The following is a 19,661-nucleotide window of genomic DNA, read 5'->3' on the forward strand; positions in this document are numbered from 1 at the left end:
TGCCCACCCACCCGTTAGTGCCTCTCCCCTCCACACCCTGCCAGGCTACACCCACTTCACAGACCCATCCCCCGGCCCCGTTCTGTGTGCCCCCCTCCACCTGAGATTCTGCAAATGACAAGGGAGCAAGAATGGGCCCTGGTTCTCCCTTCTTACAGGAGGACATTTCAGTCCGAGAGCCAACAAACGCAGACAGACACTCCACGGAGAGAACAGATGAGTTTGCCCAAAAGAAAAACAGTAAAAAAATAAATAAATAAAAGTAAAAAAAGCTGGCGGGAAGTGGGTGAATGTTTAATGGCCGTCTGATTAAATAAAAACGAGCGAAATGCTCTGCGTCGTGGACGAGGATAGGATTCCGGCTTGACTTGATAAGAAATCTAAAACCACTGCAGGAACACAAAAATGATATACACACACTCGGCAATGATCAGACAATAAATTACACCTCCAAACTTCTGAATCACACGGTGCTTTAAACAGAGAGGCAAGATGAAGACAAAGATGAAAATGTGGAGTCTGGGGATGGCGCGTCCGGGTTCCAGTGGGTACCCAGCTAAGTGCAGACCTGGCTTATCTCCAGGTTCCCCCCTTTTCCCTCCCCATCTTGCGTGGATTCATTTCCTCCTCACATCCCTGCAGATCAGACCTTTGGGGAACAGAGCTAGATGAAGCCTGATGCTCTGAATAAGACCTCCGGGGGACCCCCGAGCCTTGAGCTCCCGACATTCAGAAGAGCCACGATTTCTGCTCACGGAATCCCACATGGCAGATTTCTCAGGAAACAACAATCTCGGCCTGGGGACATGAGAGGAGCGGGAGGCAGGCTGGCAAGGGGAGAGGAGCACAGCCCCCAATCAGTTCAACCTGCCAGCCACAGGCCACGCCCACTGCCAAGTGCCCGCCCCGTCACGCCCCTGGAGCCACTTTGCCCTCCAGAGAAAACCCAGGACCCAGAAAACGCATTTAACTCAGAAACCCATCAACCTGGTTCCCAAGCAACACAGCAGCTCAGCAGAGGCAGGAACTCCCTGGTCATCAGAACAAGAGGCAAAGAAGGCAAATGTTCAAGAAAACGAAACAAGGGGCGCCTGGGTGGCACAGCGGTTAAGCGTCTGCCTTCAGCTCAGGGCGTGATCCCGGCGTTATGGGATCGAGCCCCACATCAGGCTCCTCCGCTGAAAAAAAAGAAAAGAAAACGAAACAAAACAGAAATCTCATCTGTTTTAGAGAGAACTGCATGCTGGGTCACACCGCCATGATCCAACCGGGCATCAGACTCCAGCACACCTCGCGCTTAGGGAAATGATAAAACCCCTGTCTTCTCCCCCAGATAGGAGAACACTTCCGAAATGCGGGTTTTCCTCAGTTGGCTTCACGGTTGCTGCTGTCATTCGTTTCCTCTGATGGGTATGAAGGTCCAGCTGAATTCACTGGCCTCCCGGGGACGTTACTCTCACCCCTGGCTGCTAAGTTCAAAGTTGCCAGGGAGTGAGATCAAAATTTACTCCTGAGTCCTGGGCCCGTCTCCAGAATCATCTACACAAAAGCCCTGTTGGCTGCTGTACCACCCTCCTGGTCAAACACACCAGCACACATGGAGATCAGCAAACTCCAGCCCCCGGGCCCAATTCTGGGCACCCCCGCCCCACTTAAGGAGAACAAGGAGCTGGTCCCCAGCACCAAGACTGCAAAAATCCAGGCCAGATGTGGGGTGGGTTTGCAGCTGCTACAGATTTTTACATATCAAAAAAAAAAAAAAGTCATGTGCAAGTCGAAATGACAAGGGCTGTTTTCCCACCCCTGCTCCAGAGTCCCCATGGGTACCGCTCACAGCTCTGGCGCCGAAAGGGTCAGCCCACCTTTTTAACCACCTGGGGCAGCGGCTCCCACCCCACCATGGCCTGGCCAAGGGCCTGCCCGCCCTGAGGAAAGGGAACTTGATGTCAGCTCCGACACAAAGATGCGGGTCTAGTTTTCAGAGGAAGAGGCAGAAGGGGCTACATCCCAGGAAAAAGAAAAGACACTTTGTTGTCAGCAAAAGCCCGCATTTTAACCAAAGGGAATATAAATTCCTCTGTGCCCAAACTAGCACTATTGTTTTTAAAAAAGAGAATAAGAAAGAGAGGGGGGAAAAAAGCCCCCGTCACATCCCAAGGCAGCCCTTTGTGGGGTTGTCCTGGCTCTTGGGACACGGATCAGGGCAAAGACTTTTCAAGGAGTTTTTAAGTTTGGGAAAAACCAGTCCTGGATGGAATCCCTTCACCAGAGACTTAGAAAAGCAGGTGAGCAGGTGGCCCCAGCTGTGGGATCAAGAGCAGAGATCCACTAGACCAGGATTCCCTGTGGAGATTGGGACCTACCAGCTTCCCAGCCATTGTGGCTGTATCCCCAGAGGCAAAGGGAAATAGAGAAAAAAATCTTCAGCCACCTCCTTCAAAGCGACCAGCCCTTTTGCGGAGAAGAAGGGAGAGGAAGTGTGTAAGTCGGAATATTGATTCAAATCAGATCCCCAGCTGACAGGCTTATCCTTCTCGGCCAGGCCCCCGGAGGGCGGACATCCCTCCCGGGGTCCCTAGTGGGACGAGGTCTTGGGAGGCCCGAGAGGCCCTCAGTGTTTGTGGCGACAGTTGATTTTGCCTTCTGACTGCTCCAGGACGTCCAGCATTTCCTCGATGATGGCCCGCAGCGCCCTGCCCAGCTGGTCTGCGTTGTAGGGCTTGCCCAGTGGAGGCACGTGAACAAAGGCTGAGCGGCCGTGACTCTGGTACAGCGAAGTGTAATAGGTGAAGTCACAGAGGTACCTAAGTTTCAGGGTGTCGGGGACAGGAGGGAGACCAAAACGGGGTCAGAGCGTCAATACCCAGCCTAACGGGACAGCCTCCATCCAGATCTGCTGTAAGACCCCCAACCCCACCAGCAATCGACAAGATGGAACACTGCTTCTCCCCGCACCCCCCGCCACGTTGACAAAAACGAGAAAACCTGGTAACTCCAAGTGCTGGTGTGTATGTGAGGAAGGAGGCAGTGAGGCGCGGCTCGCGGGAATGCCAACGGCCGCAGGGCTAGTAATGTTACAAACACCTAGACTCGATGCCATGTGCTTGCCCGTTTTGAGAATCGACCTTCAGAAGCCCTCTGCGTGAGGGCACAAGAAAGATGAAGAAGGGGTTCGTTAAGTATAAAAGTAGAATGAGAAGCAGCCGGCTAGGGCCTGCATGTCCCTCCTCAAATTCAATGCTGAAGCCCTGACTCCCAAGGTGATAGTGTTAAGAGGCAAGGCCTTTGGGAAGCGAGAGGCCTCACGAACGGGGTGAGTACCCCTTAGAAAGGAGACCCCAGAGAGCTCTCTTCCTCCTCCCGCCACGTGAGGACGCCGTGAGGGGTTGGCAGTCTGCAGCCCGGAGGGAGGCCTTCCTCGGATCGTGACCAGGCTGGCGCCCTCATCTGGAACGTCCTGGTCTCCGAAATGGTGAGCAAGCATTTTCTGCTGCTTAGAAGCTGCCCGGCTGGGGGTGTTTTGTTACAGCAGAACGAAGGGGCGAGGACACCACATGACTGGCCCCTGACAGAGGAGTGGCTTCATACGTGGGAACAGCCACGCGATGGAATGAATACAATGCAGCCGTTTGCAAGGCAAGCAGCAGACCCACAGGGAACCGGAGAATTCACCAAGACCCGCGTTGTGCGCCCGCAGGTGAAACCAAGGAAGGGGACTCTCAGGAAAGGGCACCTCTTGTCACCCCATCCATGTGAAAGCAAAGTAGGACAAAACCCTAAACCAGCGCACCAAGCGTCCTATAGGCGGCTGACCCTTGAACAACATGGGTTTGAATGGCCAGGGTCCACTTAGGCAAGGACTGCTGTCACTAAATATAACACAGTCCTGTGAATATATGTTCTCTTCCTTGTGATTTTCTTCAAGTGTTTATTTTACTTCCAGTTCATATACAGCGTTCTATTATTTTTAAAAAGATTTTATTTATTTATTTGAGAGAGAGAGAGAGAGAAAGAGCACAAGCAGGGGAGAGAGGCAGAAGCAGGCTCCCCGCCGAGCAGGGAGCCCGATGGGGGACTCGATCCCAGGACCCTGGGATCATGACCTGAGCCGAAGGCAGATGCTTAAGTGACCGAGCCATCCAGGTGCCCCTCCAGGGCTCTATTAGTTTCAGGTGTACGACACAGTGATTCAACAGGTCCCTCCATCACCGCTGCTCAGCTTGAGAAGGGCCCCCTTGATCGCCGTCACCTTTTCCCCATCACTCACTGCCCCCTGGTAACCCGCGGTTTGTTCTCTACTGTTAAGAATCTGTTTCTTGGGGCGCCTGGGTGGCTCAGTTGGTGAAGCGTCTGGCTTCGGCTCAGGTCATGATCTCAGGGTCCTGGGATCGAGCCCCACGTTGCTCAGCAGGGAGCCTGCTTCTCCCTCTCCCTCTGCCTGCTGCTCTGCCTACTTGTTCTCGCTCGCTCGCTCTCTCTCTCTTTCTGTCAAATAAATAATCTGTTTCTTAGTTTCTCTCTCTCTCTCTTTTTCCTTTGCTCGTTTGTTCTGTTTCTTAAATTACACACATGAGTGTGATCACATGGTATTTGTCTTTCTCTGGCTTATTTCACTTAGCATAATACTCTCTAGCTCCGTCCACACTGTTGCAAATGACAAGATTTCATTCTTTTTGATAGCTGAGTCATATGCCTGTGTGTGTGTGTGTGTGTACACGTGTGTATCTGTATCTCACATCTTATCCATTCATCAGCTGATGGATACGTGGGCTGCTTTCATTTCCTTATGATTTTTTTTTTAACGTAAGCTCTGCGCCCAATGTGGGGCTCAAACCCAGAGCCCTGAGATCAAGAGTCACACACTCCACTGACTGAGCCACCCAGGCTCCCCTCCTTATGATTTTCTTAATAACATTTTCTTTTCTCTAGCTGACTTTCTTGTAAGAATATAGTATATAATACATAAAATATACAAAATGTGTGTTAATCAATTGTTTATGTCGTCAGTAAGGTTTCCAGTCAACAGCAGGCTATTAGTAGTTAAATGGGGGGGGGAGGGAGTCAAATGTTACACAATTTTCAATTACGCAGGGGGGTGGTCAGCACCCTCGCCCCCCATGTTGTTCAAGGGTTAACTGTCTATGGAAAGGTGTAGAAGGTTTTACAATTAAGTCTCAGATTTAACCAAGGGATCTCTAGGGAGAAGGAGAGAGGGCAAGATAATTTTTCACGATGGGAACACATGAGAAGATATTCTAGAATTATCTGTGCAATTTAGAATTACTTGGGTTTTTTTTTTAAGATTTTATTTATTTGTTTGACAGAGAGAGAGAGATCGCAAGAGAGAGAGAAAGTGAGCATGAGCAGGGGGAGAAGGAGAAGCAGACTCCCCACTGACCAGGGAGCCCGACGTGGGGCTCGATCCCAGGACCCTGGGACCATGACCGAAGGCAGATGCTTAACCGACTGAGCCACCCAGGTGCCCCTGGAATTAGTTTTAAAAACAGAATGCCAGCGAATTCGGTTACTTCATTCAGTCTACTGAATCTGCCACCTGCCGCCTTTGGGCTGGAGAAGTGCACAGAGTGCTGAGGAACGGCGACACTGGTGGTGACAGGACGTAGAACAGAGAGGACAAACTTGGTCTGGGGGGGGTTGCAGAGGCCCCCCAAAGAGAACCCCCAAGGAGGCAACACGTTGGAGCTAAGGCCTGAAAGACGCCTTATCAGAGGGAGGTGAGTTCTGAGCAGAGGCCACAGCATGCGCGAAGGCCCTGAGGCTCAAGTGAGCATGGGGTGTTGAAGCAACCAGAGGAGGCTGGTTGGTGGGCCTGGCATGCAGTAGGGGCAGGAAGAGCGAAGGCAGATGAGGGGGGAGAGGTGTCAGGGACAAGACCACACACCACCTGTGGATGGTGGAGATAGGTTGGGATTTTATTCTAGGTGCTGTGGGAGCTGCAGGAGGGATTAAGCAAGGAAAGGATACCATCTGACTTAAACGTATAAAAGACCTTGTAATAGGCTGGAGTTTCTTCCCCAAACTGATGTTTACCCGGAACCTCAAAATGTGACCTTAGCTGGATATGGGGGTTTTGCAGATATAATTGCTTAAGATGAAACCATACTGGACTAGGGTGGGTCCTAAAGCTAACGACTGGGGTCCTCGTAAGGAGCCCATGGGAACACACATGGGCAGGGAGGAAGGCCACAGGGAGATGGAGGCAGAGATCTGGGTGATGCAGCCATAAGCCAAGGAACCCCAAGGGTTACCAGCAGCCCCCAGAAGCCGGGAGAGAGGCAGAGAACAGATTCTTCCTGAGAGCCTCCAGAAGGAGCGAATGTCGCCAACACCTGGTTTTGGACTTCTAGCCTCCAGAACTAGGAGAGCATGACTTTTTGTTGTCCTAAGCAACCAAGTTGATGGTTTTCGTTAAAACAGCCACAGAAAACTAACGCAGAAACCAGTGGCTTAATGGGGGAGGACTGTCAAGGCCGGGGCAAAGGTGGCAGGAGGACCACCAGGGAGGTGGCTGGGCAACGTCCAGGTGGCAGACGCCAGGGTCTGGGTGGGGACAAGTGGACAGAGCCATACATCATGAGTTCTAGGAGCAGAATCAGTGGGATCTGCTCCGAGCATATACGTAGCTCCGGGCCTCATGAATGGTGAGTGCTCAGCCCCCAGAGGCCAAAGCCAACACACTTGGCTTGCCCGACGCTAGCCCGGGGCCGGTAGGTGGGGAAAGCCACCGCTCACACTCACCCCCAGGTTCCCTACCTGCCAGCATCTTGTGAGATGGTCACGGACACGTCCAGGCCCAGCGTAGTGACCCTCTTACAGACAGCGTCCATGTCGATGATGGAGTCAATGCTTTCCGGGCCGTCCTCCACGCAGCACTGGGAGCCGGGGCAGAAGCGGCAGTTGTCCAGCCCCTTGTAGCCCTTGTTATGCCCGCACTTCTCCAGCGTGACCGTGGTCGCCATGCCTGACACCCCCACATGCACCACGAGCTGCAGACAGACGGGCAGGGCTTAACCGGGTTTGGCCAGGAGACTGCGGGTCCCCCCCACACCGGGCCAAGGAGAGGACGGCATCCTTCCCCCGCGCTCTGCCTGGGGTCACATCGTTTCTGGCCCCTTGCTGCTGGAATAGACCATACAGTCACCCCACTGAAAGGTCTGCCCAGGAAACATGCCAGGATGTGCAACGTACAAGGATGCTCATTGCAGCTGCGTTATCGTAAGCAAATACCAGAAACCACCTCATTAGCCATTAGCAGGGCGTTGGCTAAATAAATCAGGAGCTATTACGTAGCTGTTATCGTGCCAAAAGCAGTTCTTTTGTTTCTTTTTAAGATTTTATTTATTTATTTGAGACAGAGAGGGGAGGGGCAGAGGGAGAGGGAGAAGCAGACTCCCCACTGAGCAAGGAGCCGGACTGGGGCCCTGGGATCATGACCTGAGCCGAAGGCAGACGCTTAACTGACTGAGCCACCCAGGCGCCCCTCAAAAGCAGTTCTATAAGGAAGGATCTTCAAGACATACTTCCAAATGCAAAAGACAAAAAACAAGGTATAACTTCCAGGAATCGAAACTATGATCAAAGAGGTCATAATCTGTCAATGGTCACTTCAGTGTGTTTTCTAAAAATGAGAGAAAAACAACAACAACAACCATGAAACCGCTGGCAGGCTCAATAATAGGAAAAGAGTTATATTCATTCCTAAAAATTGCCCAGCAGTTAAAACACGTGAGGGAGAGAAATTATCGAACACTATATATGAAACTAATGAAGTACTATAAGTTGGCTAATTGAATTTAACTTTTAAAAAATGAAAAAAATAGGGGCGCCTGGGTGGCACAGCGGTTAAGCGTCTGCCTTCGGCTCAGGGCGTGATCCCGGCGTTATGGGATCGAGCCCCACATCAGGCTCCTCCGCTATGAGCCTGCTTCTTCCTCTCCCACTCCCCGTTTGTGTTCCCTCTCTCGCTGGCTGTCTCTATCTCTGTCGAATAAATAAATAAAATCTTAAAAATAAAAAATAAAAAATAAAAAATGAAAAAAATAACATAACGGAGAATTGTTAATGACATAGTTAATAAAATGCTCATGATAAAATATTTATAAAAGCCAGGGCACCACACCGAAAATGGTTGAATTTCAACTATTAATTCTTTGTGTATGTGCTTACACACAGAAAGGGCAGTGCAAATGCAAACATTTACATATGTAAACATTTAAAATATGGGCTGAGAAGCATGCTGTCCTGTAGGGCAGCAGTGGTGGTGGTGGGTTGCCTATGGGGGCACTTGTATGAGCGCTTAAAATGTGGCTGGTACAATATGAGATTCGCAGTCCGTGCGGAACACACCCCAGATTTTGGAGGCTGGGCGCAAAAATAAGAATACAAAATGTCTCATTAATAACTTTACCAAGGTTGATTACATGTCGAGATGATAATATTTGTTTAAAGATTTTATTAATTTATTTGAGAGCGAGTGAACGCGCGCGCGAGAGAGAGCAAGCACACAAGTTGGGGGGAGGAGCAGAGTAAGAGGGAGAAGCAGACCCCCCGCTGACCAGGGAGCCTGACACGGGGCTCCATCCCGGGACCCTGGGATCATGACCTGAGCTGAAGGCAAACGCTTAACCCGACTGAGCCACTCAGGCGCCCGGAGATGATATTTTAGATACACAGGGTTACACTGAAACTATTATTAAAATTTATTTCACCCATTTATTTTGACATTTTAAAAACGTGGCTAGTGGAACATTTAAAGGGTCCTACGAAATGGCATGCTAACGTCTGGGGGGCCACACTGCTGGAGAATCAAACTCTTTGGAGTTACGAAGTTCGTTCATTCACTAACTGGATGTCCCACATCTGGCATTCCATAAACTGAATATTGGGGAATGTGAAAACAAAGCAGCAGCTGCAGTAATAATGAGCTAAATGGTGATACTCCCGTCATACCCAAAAACAAACAAACAGGGGCGCCTGGCTGGCACAGCGGTTAAGCGTCTGCCTTCGGCTCAGGGCGTGATCCCGGGGTCCTGGGATCGAGCCCCACATCAGGCTCCTCTGCTATGAGCCTGCTTCTTCCTCTCCCACTCCCCCTGCTTGTGTTCCCTCTCTCGCTGGCTGTCTCTCTATCTCTCTGTCAAATAAATAAATTAAAAAAAAACAAAAAAACAAAAAAACCCTGTCCCTGTCCCATTGCCTGGAAACCGTGACTGAGACTTATTTGGAAAAAGGGTCTTTTACAGATGAAATTAAGTAAAGGATTATGTGGTGAGATCCTCCTGCATTATCTGGGGGGAGGGGGGGGCAAATCCAATGACACGTGTCCTTAAAAGAGACACATGAAGGAAAGACAGAGACAGGAGGAGATGTCCATGTGACCACAGAGGCAGCCACAGGAGTGACCCGGCCGCAAGGCGTGGAGCCCACCCCCCAAGCTGGAGGAGACAAGCAAAGCCCTTGCCCCGGAAGGAGTCAGTGCCGCTGCTGACACCCGGATTGGGATTTCTGGCCTCCAGGAATGTGCGAATACATTTCTGCTGTTCTTTTATTTTTTTATTTTTGTAAGATTTTATCTATTTATTTGACAGAGAGAGACAGCGAGAGACGGAGCACAAGCAGGGGGAGCTGGAGAGGGAGAAGCTGACTCCCCGCTGAGCAGGGAGCCTCACTAGGGGCTCAATCCCAGGACGCTGGGATCATGACCTGAGCTGAAGGCAGACGCTTAACGACTGAGCCACCCGGGCGCCCCCATTTCTTCTGTTCTAAGTGTACAGCATCTGCTACAGCAGCCACAGGAGCCACGTCCACGCCGACTGCTTCAACAGCACACATGTGGGCACGCGCGTGCCCGTGCACACGCGTGTATGGCAATATGTGTGTGAACGGCAGCCATAACCATGGTGCCAGGTAATGAACTGGGGGTGATTCTCTATGGTGTGGAAATTTTTAAAAACGTGTTCATGCTTTAAGGGTATTTTTTGTAGAAAAAGGCCAAAGGGTACACACAAAGCCGACGAAAATGCCCACTGACACAGCCTGCAGTCCCATCTCACTAAGCCTCCAGGTCCCCCTCTACAAAGGGACGAACGCCACTTGAGACTCGACAGAAGGGCTCATGAGGAAGGAAGTTTCCACGTGTCGGCCCTGGAAAATCCGCAAGGGCAGGCTAGTGTGGGAAGCTGGGTGGGGCCCCCCCAGGCGACCCGTACCTCACCCATCAGAGACGCCAGCCCCGGGGACTGCCCAGGCAGCTTTCACTCCTGACACCCTGGAGCTCTCTGAGCCCACAGTCTTGGTGGGGCCACTCATCTCTCTGGTGGGAGAGTGTGGCTCCTGCTTCTCTGGCCTCCATTCCACCATATCTGGTAATAGCCAGTTCCCTACCATTCTCATTTTCCCGTTGTGGAACCCCCAAGTCCCCCCAGGAGACTTCCAGGACGTTTGGAGAGAGGTGATGCCTCTCCCTGACCACCAGAGTAGGCATGTGATCCAGGCCTCGCAAATCAGAGCATCTCTTTCTTCCTTCAACCCCCAGCCCTAGTGCTTGGCTCAGGGACTGGCATGGGACCCAAGTGCGCCAGTGAGAATCAGCCATGGACTCTGGGGAATTATCAAAAGGAAAGTTGTTCTCTTTTGGCTGAGGGGCTGAGTGGGGAGGGTATCAGCCAGCTGCCATCTATCTTTGCCAAAGAAAAAGCGAAGTGCAAAGCAAAGCTGAATAATGCTGGGGGAGTGCCTGGATCAAGCTTTACCTGAAGCACACAAACATTTGTGCTTAAGCTGAGTTAAGGCGTGTTCTGACTGTCACATGTAACTAAACATGTCACGACTGACACTGACCGTCCAGTGGGACAGAGCCAGGCTCTGAGAGGTCCCAGATGTTTGCTCTCCTGCCTCACACCCACGGCTAACCCAGGAAAGTGTGACTCTTTTGGGGGACAAGGCCATGGCATCAGCCATGTGACTGAAGCAGGAACAAAGCCACACAAATCATCCACGCATGGGGTGCCCACCTGCAGGTCCTGATGAGGGAGCACCTGCCTTCGCCCCACTCACCTGTGGGCTGTGCTTCTCCCACAGGGCAGGGATGAGCCTCTGGACTGTCTTGTACTCGACTGGAATCTCATACACGTGCAGGTCCACGCTGTCACCAAGCCCGAGCTTCTCCAGCTCCTGGAAGGGAGAGGAGACAGAGCATTGTGGCTTTAGGCGAGGGCTGCAGGGTGAATGCTCAAACACATCCTCAGAAACCAGGTAGGGCTCCTGACTCAGGGTGCAGAGTGGAGGGCGCATGTACTGGTCTACCCCAAAGCTCTCCCCTCATCCCCTCCCCACCCACCCATCTCAGACTCTCTCCACATCTCCACTGGCAGCAGCATAATGCCACGGCCTTTGGAGCTAAGCAGCCCAGTCTGAACGCTGTGTGACCTTGGGCAAGTTACGTAACCTCTCTGAGCCTCCGCTTTCTCATCCATAAAATCAGGATAAAAAAGTACTAAATTCACAAGGTCGCTATTCAAATTAAACGAACAAGTTCACAGGAAGAGTTCCAAGCCACTCTTGGCACATAAGTGCTCAAATAATGCCGGCTACCATTACTACTATTGTTTTTGCTGTTGTTATTACACTCTCCCCTTCATTACACCTGCTCAGAATTATTTATAGATTTGGTGTCTGCTACATAGCAGGGTCTCAGTATATGTTTACAGATGGACCCAACTCCTTAGGGATCCCCTAACCACCTTGAGCGTGAGGCGGCTTAGAAACATCATGAATTGTGCACAAAATTGGGCTACAGATCGCTCGCTGCATGTGCCCTTTTCTAGGGGAAATATCATTGCTTTCTTTCCTTGGATTCTCATTGTGGCCCACCAAGTGTCCACCTCTTAACTCCCTGCAGGTAGAGCCCAGGACCAGGTCACCTTCCCCAGATGGCTCAAGGCACAGTAGGCCCAGGACCAAATTTGCTGGTGCAACAGTGACCCTTCCGGCCCCAGCAGCCAGGGGCAGGGAGAGATGTTTGGTGATGGAGGTTTTGGCTCAACACGAAACACTAAGTATTTTTCAGAGTAAAATTAATACTCTGAATAATGATTATTGGCAGGATGGTCTCCTGTCATTCCCCAGTCTCATGCACTTGAAAATGCTACTGCTGGTGGACGTCACGGGGTTCTATGGATGGGTCCCAGGCAGAGCCTTTTCTGCATGCCCGTGGCCTCACTGAATTAATTCACTGCAGGTGAGTTCCTGCATCTCCTGAAGTGGCTTCAGGATTCCTTTATTTGATTGCCTTGACCTTGCTATCCATGCTGTCCCAACTCCACGCTCATTTGACTGCCGTTGCTGGAGAGTATCCAACACTTGGAAAGGGAGGTTCCTCCTCAAGGACAAATAATTCCAAATTCCTCCCCCAAGAGGGTACGTCGAGGTCACCTGGAGACAAGGACACCTGCAGGGTTGGTGGGACATGGTGTATGTGTGGGGGGAGTCTCAAACGCCAACACAGGGAACCGGGACCCCATCCCTGTCACCAAGCCCAATGACGTGCAGGATCAGAAAGAGCCCCCTGCCCAGGAAATCCCATGGCCAGACAGACGAGGGCAGGGGGCAGACCTGCCCCCCCAAACACTGGTGCACAGGTGGACTGCAGACCACTGCTGTGGCAGGTGGCTGGTAGGCCAGGGGAGTGACATTTGCTGTGAAGTCAATTTCAAGACATTTAAAACACACAAGAGAAACGTTGTAAATGATTTTGTTTCTCTTACAATTATTTCTCTCAGTCATCAGTATTTTTACTCTTCACGTTCCCTTCTCATCTAAGCTTCAACTTCCTGGACTGTGCAATGGAATGGGTGAATGTTCTTTACAGGGTGAGGGGATCTGGAGATGAAGCAGGCACAGGGCTCGCCACTGAAACCCCCAAGAAGGCTGTATATCTGGGATCCCTGTTTCCATTCCCACTGGTTCATAAACACTCACTGGCTTGCTGCATGCCACGCACCCAGAGTGATTGTTTCAAAGGGCCACACCGACAGGGACCGACCGCCTTCCCCTCGAGCATTCTTCATAGTAAAGTGAATACTCCGAGTAATAATTATCAGTAGGGCTGTTTCATAGTATTCCCAGATCTCACTCAATGGTTTGAAAATGCTACTACCCCCGTGGATGTTAGAGCATTCCATGGGTGGGACTTATGGGGTACCCCAAGTTTTGTTTGGCAAATTGATTTGAAGACTCAAGCCCCATGGTCTCCCACCCCGCACTGACCCAACCTCTCGCCTCCCAAGGCAGAATTTAAAATCGCATCACACCCTTCCCCTGCTCCCACTCTTCTGTGCCTCCTGCCACACTCAGAATAAAAATCCCAACTCCCTACCATGGTCCATGAGGCCCTGTGGGAGTGGGACACTGCCAACTTCCTTGCCCTCTTCTCCCTTCCCTGCCCTCCTTGGCTCACTTCCTCCAGCCTCCCCATGTGGCCTCCCACACACCAGACTCATGCCTGCCTCAGGACCTTTGCACTGGCTGTTCTTGCTGCATGGAACACTCTTCCCCTTACTTTCTGGTCAGTGGACTCTCTCCTTAGCCTTCATGTCTCCGCCTCCTGAGAAGCACTTCTAGCCCCACAAGATGGTGTCCTTGCCCCAGCACAGGACATGCACACAGTAGGTGCTGGTGGATATTGGCTGAACAACTGAGTGGCTCAAGAGTGGACTGGAAACAAATGTAGACCCAACGGTCTGCTTTCCTCAACTATAAATGCGGGTTTGGACGAGCTGCCAGATGGGACCCTCTCTTCTCCTTTCATCTGTCCCTACATTTAAGTAGCTCCCGGGGGCACCTGGCTGGCTCAGTCAGAAGAGCATGCGACTCTCGATCTCAAGGTCATGAGTTTGAGCCCCACGTTGGGTGGAGAGATGACTTAAATAAACCTTTTAAAATAAATAAATAAAAGTAACTCCTCACTATTCACAATAATGAAGAGGTAGAGACAGCCCAAGTGTCCATCAGTAGATAAAAGTATAAGCAAATAAAATGTGGTCTAGCCACACAATGGAATATTATTCAGCCATGAAAAGGAACGAAGCCCTGATTCATGCTACCATGTGGATGAACCATGAAAACAGCGTGCTGAGCGCAAGAAGCCAGATGCAAAAGGCCACACAGTGTATGATTTCATGTATATGAAATGTCCAGAACAGCCAAATCCATAGACGCAGAAAGTAAACTAATGGTTGTCAGGGGCTGGAGAAGGGAGGCTAGGGAGTGGCTGCTAACGGGGATGGGATTTCCTTTGGGTGATAGAAATGTTTTGGAAGTAGATAGAGGTGGTGATTGCACAACATCGTGAACGTACTAAATGCCACTGAATTGTTCATTTTAAAACAGTTACTCTTACGGTATGTAAATTTCATTTTGGTAAACAGAGAAAAGAGAGAAAAAAGTAGCTCTTAACTGCATGGGTGGTGGAGGGTAGGAGTCAGGGGCATAGCCTCCAGAGCCAGGTGACCACGTTTGTTCCTTCTTCCTACCACTCACTGGCTGGGTGACCTTGGGCAAGTCATTCACCTGCTCTGTGCCTCAGTTTTCTCATCTGTAAACAGGGTTGTACCCATGTCATAGGGAGGAAAAATAAAACAATATACATAAAAGGCATAGTGTCTTAAAATGGCTCAAAAGATGTTAACTCAAACTATATTTTAAAACATGTATGTGCTTTCTTTAAAAAAATTCAAAGCAATCTCTTTTGGCTAAAATGGAGCCTCGGGAATCAGATTTACAACCCCCTCGCCCCCGGTCTGGAACAACTGGGAAAAAAATAGACAAAATATGTAATAACACTTTTCAGACATTGAGGAGTCAAAGCTGGGGTTCTAGAAAGGGTAAGAAGGCTACGGTTTGTAGAGTGGAGTCCTGGAAAGAAAATAGCTGGGGGGAGGGGAAGGGGAGAGCTCGATCAATGCAGAGATCTTTCGAGGGTCTGAGAACTAATGGGCACATATAGGTGCTGAGACCAGGGACGGAGCCTCTTGAAAGGAGCAGAGGAAACAACACTCAGAATTCACACAGGGTGTAAATACTTGGTGTTCCTACCAGTCAGAATGGAAAAACTTCATAAGGAAGTGGAGAAAAATTAGCCCGAGAATAAAGGACTGTTCTGGTCCTGCCTCGCAAAACTTAACAGCAAGGCTGGAAAGGATCAAACTATTTCCAGCAACTTAATTGTACCCCAGAACAAAGCTCAAGAACATGTAGAGGAAATTAAAAAGTATCCAGCGGGCCACAAGGTAAAATTCACCAGGTCCGGCATTAAACTGAAACTCACCAGACAAGCAAAGCAGCAGAAAATTACAACCCATGAGGAGAAAAATCAATGACTAGAAACAAGCCCAGAAACAACAGAGATGGTAGAATTAATGAACAGATAAAGAACTTTAAATCAGCATATTTTGGGGAGCCTGGGTGGCTCAGTCGTTAAGCATCTGCCTTCGGCTCAGGTCATAATCCCAGAGTTCTGAGATCAGCCCCGCGTCGCATGAGACTCCCTGCTCAGCGGGAAGCCTGCTTCCTCCTCTCCCATTCCCTCCACTTGTGTTCCTTCTCTCAATGCTTCTCTCTCGGTCAAATAAATAAATAAAATCTTAAAAAAAAAAACCAGCATATTTAAAAAATCCATACAGATCAAGTCTGAAGTTGTGCCGCCCCCCACCCCCCAGCCCAGGTCTCATCCCCAGACTTCACAGGTCAGTACTGTTAGCAGCACACACACTCATGCACACCTATCTCCATCTATTATACACACCTGAGAAAACTCATAATATTCATTTTTACATCAACCGTATCCTTCGGTTACTGTTTTCTCCACTCAGTCTTCCATCTCAGAGGTCTAGCTAGATGGTTACATGTAGATCTTATTCCTTCCCTTTTCCCTGGGGCACAATATTCCATCTCAGACACTAGCTGCCATGGATTTAACTATTTCGCTACACTAGAATATGTAAGTTCCAAGTTTCCTCAGCTACAAGCCATGTCACTGTGAACATCCTTGCGTACATGTTTTTTTTAAGATTTTATTTATTTATTAGACAGAGACAGCCAGCCAGCGAGAGAGGGAACACAAGCAGGGGAAGTGGGAGAGGAAGAAGCAGGCTCCTAGTGGAGAAGCCTGATGTGGGGCTCAATCCCAGAATGCCGGGATCATGCCCTGAGCCGAAGGCAGACACTTAATGACTGTGCCACCCAGGCGCCCCCCTTGCGTACATTTCTTGCACCCATGTGTGAGGCATAAATGCTAATAAGAAGTGGCCTTGCTGGGGTGCCTGGGTGGCTCAGTCGGTTAAGCATCTGCCTTCAGCTCGGGTCATAATCTCAGGGTCCTGGGATAGAGCCCCACATCAGGCTCCAAGCTCGTTGAGGAGTCTCCTTGAGGATGTTCTCTCTCTCTCTCCCTCTGCTCCTCCCCCCCCTCCCCCCGTGGCACACACTCTCTCTCTAAAATAAATAAATATATCTTTTAAAAAAATCCAATGACCCCAAAAGCACAGACAGTAAGAGAAAAACAGAGAAATTAGATTTGATAAAAGTGAAAAACGGTTGCTTATCAAAGAACACCATCAACAGGGTGAAAAGACAGCCCGTGAAATGAGGGAAAATATGTGCAAATCACATATCTGACAAGGGATCAATATCTTGAATACGTAAAGAATGCCTGCCATTCAACCGCAAAAAAAAAAAAAAATTAACAACCCAATTTAAAAATAGGCAAAGGACATGAATAGATATCTCCCCAAAGAAGATACACAAATTGCCAATACGTATATGAAAGGATGCTCAATGTTACTAGTCATCCAGGAAATGCAAATCAGGACTCCAGCAAGGTGTCACCCCACACCTGTCAGAATGGCTAGGATCAGAAAGACAAGAATTAACTCGTGCTGGCGAGGACGTGGAGAAGGTGGAGCCCTGTGTGCTGCCGGTAGGAATGCAAAATGGTGCAATTGCTGTGGGAAATAAATGACTGTTCGTCAAACACTTACAGAATTACCGTACGATCCAGCAACTCCACTTCGAGGTCCATATACAAAAGAATTGAAAGCCAGGTCTTGAACGCACGTTTGCACACCTGTGCTCATAGCAGCATTTCCTCACCATAGCCAAAGGTGGAAACAACCCAGATGTCCATCAACTAATGAATGGATGAACAAAATTTGGTCTATCCATACAAGAGAATGATATTCAGCCTTAAAAAGGAAGGAAATTCTGATCTAGCCTCCAACGTGAATGAACCCTGAGGACATTCTGCTGAGCGAAAGCAGCCAGCCCCAGAAAGACAAATACTATGTGACTGCACTTATAGGACCCCCTAGAGGACTCCCCCATAGGACCCCTTTGCACTTATAGGCCTCCCTAGAGGAGGCACAATCATGGAGGCAGAAAGTAGAACAGTGGGTGTCAGGGGCTGGGGGAGGGGAACGGGAGGTTAGTGTTTAATGGGGACAGAGTTTCAGTCTGGGAAGATGAGAAGTTCTGGAGAGGGCCGGTGGTGACAGTTGCACAACAATGTGGATGTCCTTGATGCCACTGAATGGGACACTTAGACATGGTTAAGGCAGTAGATTTTGTTATGTTTATTTTCTCAGTTTTTTTTTTAATGTTTCTTTTTGTTTGTTTTAAGATTTTATTTATTTATTGGACAGAGAGAGACACAGCGAGAGAGGGAACACCAGCAGGGGGAGTGGGAGAGGGAGAAGCAGGCTTCCCGTTGAGCAGGGAGCCCGATGCAGGGCTTGATCCCAGAACACTGAGATCATGACCTGAGCCAAAGGCAGACGTTTAACGACTGAGCCACCCAGGTGCCCCTATTTTCTCACAGTTTTAAAAAGAAAAACAGGGGCGCCTGGATGGCTCAGTCGGTTAAGCATCTGCCTTCGGCTTGGGTCATGATCCCAGCATCCTGGGATGGAGTCCCTGCATCAGGCTCCCGGCTCAGCCGGGAGTCTGCTCCTGCCTCTGCCTGCTGCTCCCCCTGCTTGTGCGCACGCTCTCTCTCTCTCTGATTGATAGATAGATAGATAGATAGATGATAGATAGATAGATAAAATATAGAAAGAAAGAAAGAAAGAAAGAAAGAAAGAAAGAAAGAAAGAAAGAAAGAAAGAAGAAAGAAAGAAAGAAAGAAAGAAAGAAAGAAAGAAAGAAAGAAAGAAAGAAAGAAAGAAAAGCAGAAAGCCATGGTCTGTATTAACTGCCTTGCCTCTGGCTAGCTCCCTGAGCCCAGATGCTAAAGGCGCCCATTGTGCCAACATCAGGCTCTCAGGAGGATAAATGGCTGCTCTTCGGCTTCTGTCCCTGAGTCTGGGGTCTGAGTACACTGTTCCCCACACCCCAAGCCCCCCCCCCTCCCGGCCTTGGAGATTCAGAGTTTGGCTCCTTGCCAACTGTACGTCTACACTCGTTGAAAGCTGGGAACTACCCAGATTCCAATTTTAAATCCTGCAGAACTTTCTGGAATTCCTCTCCCTGCCTTTTCTCTCCATCCTGCTGGGAAATCTAAAACCTGCAGAGTAAACGCCCACTTTGATGCCCTCCACATACATACGAGCTACCGGAATTTCAAACTCACAACAGCCTGGCCAGGAGGAAGGGCCCAGGTGTGTGAAGGCACCCAGTCTGGGGCCCTTCTCTGTTCCCTGGAATGATGAATCCTATCTCTCTGTTGAGATCTTGAACATGTGGGGGACATGAGAGGGAACAAACTTTTTAGTTTTCACTTCAAAGTTTTCAGTTTTCCTTCCCCCCCCCCCAACACCGTTCCCCAGGCCCGGGGCTGGATGCCCTGTCACATTGAGCTCTGCTTCCCCCATGGCGGTGCTAACATTTACTTAATATTTTCCTCAAACTCATTCATTTACTTTTTCCCCCTTACATAAATTTAGCCTCATCCCAAGTGACAATATCCTTGAAGTTATGGGACTTGAGATGCTACTTACAGGTGTTTCTTCTAAAACACTTTGTGCTAAATACATAAGCACCATAACATTACCATGTGTGCCCTACACACAGTGTGTATGTGTGTGTGTTCTTTTCATGTATGAAATACTTGAAAAACAATTTATGGTACTTCTCTCTTCCTCCAAAAGAGTGTTTTTAAGTTATTCCTTTTGAAACTAACTCAAGTAATGTTTCTCGACACAGTGTTTGGACTTTTTGCGCTCAGGCTAAAAATAACAAGAACTATAAGAAAATGCTTAGGGGCGCCTGGGTGGCTCAGTCGGTTAGTACGCCTTCGGCTCAGGTCATGATCCCGGGGTTTGAGGATCGAGCCCCATGTCCGGCTCTCTGCCTGGTGGGGAGCCTGCTTCTCCCTTTCCTTCTGCTGCTGCTCTGCCTGCTTGTGCTCTCTCTCTCTCTGTCAAATAAATAAATAAAAATCTTAAAAAAAAATAAAGCTGAAGATAAGAAAAAAAAGAAAATGCTTAATTTAAATGAGTAAGCTCTCTTTTTGCAGAAGCACAGGTTAGCAATTCTGTAATTCCTTTCTGTTTATTCTCGGATTGAGCAAAGAAGAGAGTGAGCTGAGAATCATGGGAGCAGCCCCCCCCCCCCCAATGTCAGAGGAGGAAGCCCTGAGGCTGGAAATG

General features: G+C 49.5%; 1 protein-coding gene across 1 annotated transcript in view; it reads right to left on the bottom strand.

Annotated features, from left to right (window-relative positions):
- Window positions 1–1,715: 1,715 nt before the first annotated feature.
- PGPEP1 (pyroglutamyl-peptidase I) overlaps window positions 1,716–19,661 on the bottom strand; it is a 28,119-nt gene continuing 10,173 nt past the window's right edge. Inside the window, exons 3-5 of the mRNA XM_040629018.1 lie at window positions 11,077–11,193; window positions 6,775–7,007; window positions 1,716–2,804 (exon numbers count right to left, since the gene is read on the bottom strand). Coding sequence (XP_040484952.1) covers window positions 2,612–2,804; window positions 6,775–7,007; window positions 11,077–11,193 — 543 coding nt within the window. The 3' untranslated portion in view covers window positions 1,716–2,611. The remainder of the gene's footprint in view (window positions 2,805–6,774; window positions 7,008–11,076; window positions 11,194–19,661) is intronic.

The sequence above is a fragment of the Ursus maritimus genome, unplaced genomic scaffold (genome assembly GCF_017311325.1).
Source record: "Ursus maritimus isolate PB19 unplaced genomic scaffold, ASM1731132v1 scaffold_14, whole genome shotgun sequence".
Classification (NCBI taxonomy): Eukaryota; Metazoa; Chordata; class Mammalia; order Carnivora; family Ursidae; genus Ursus; species Ursus maritimus.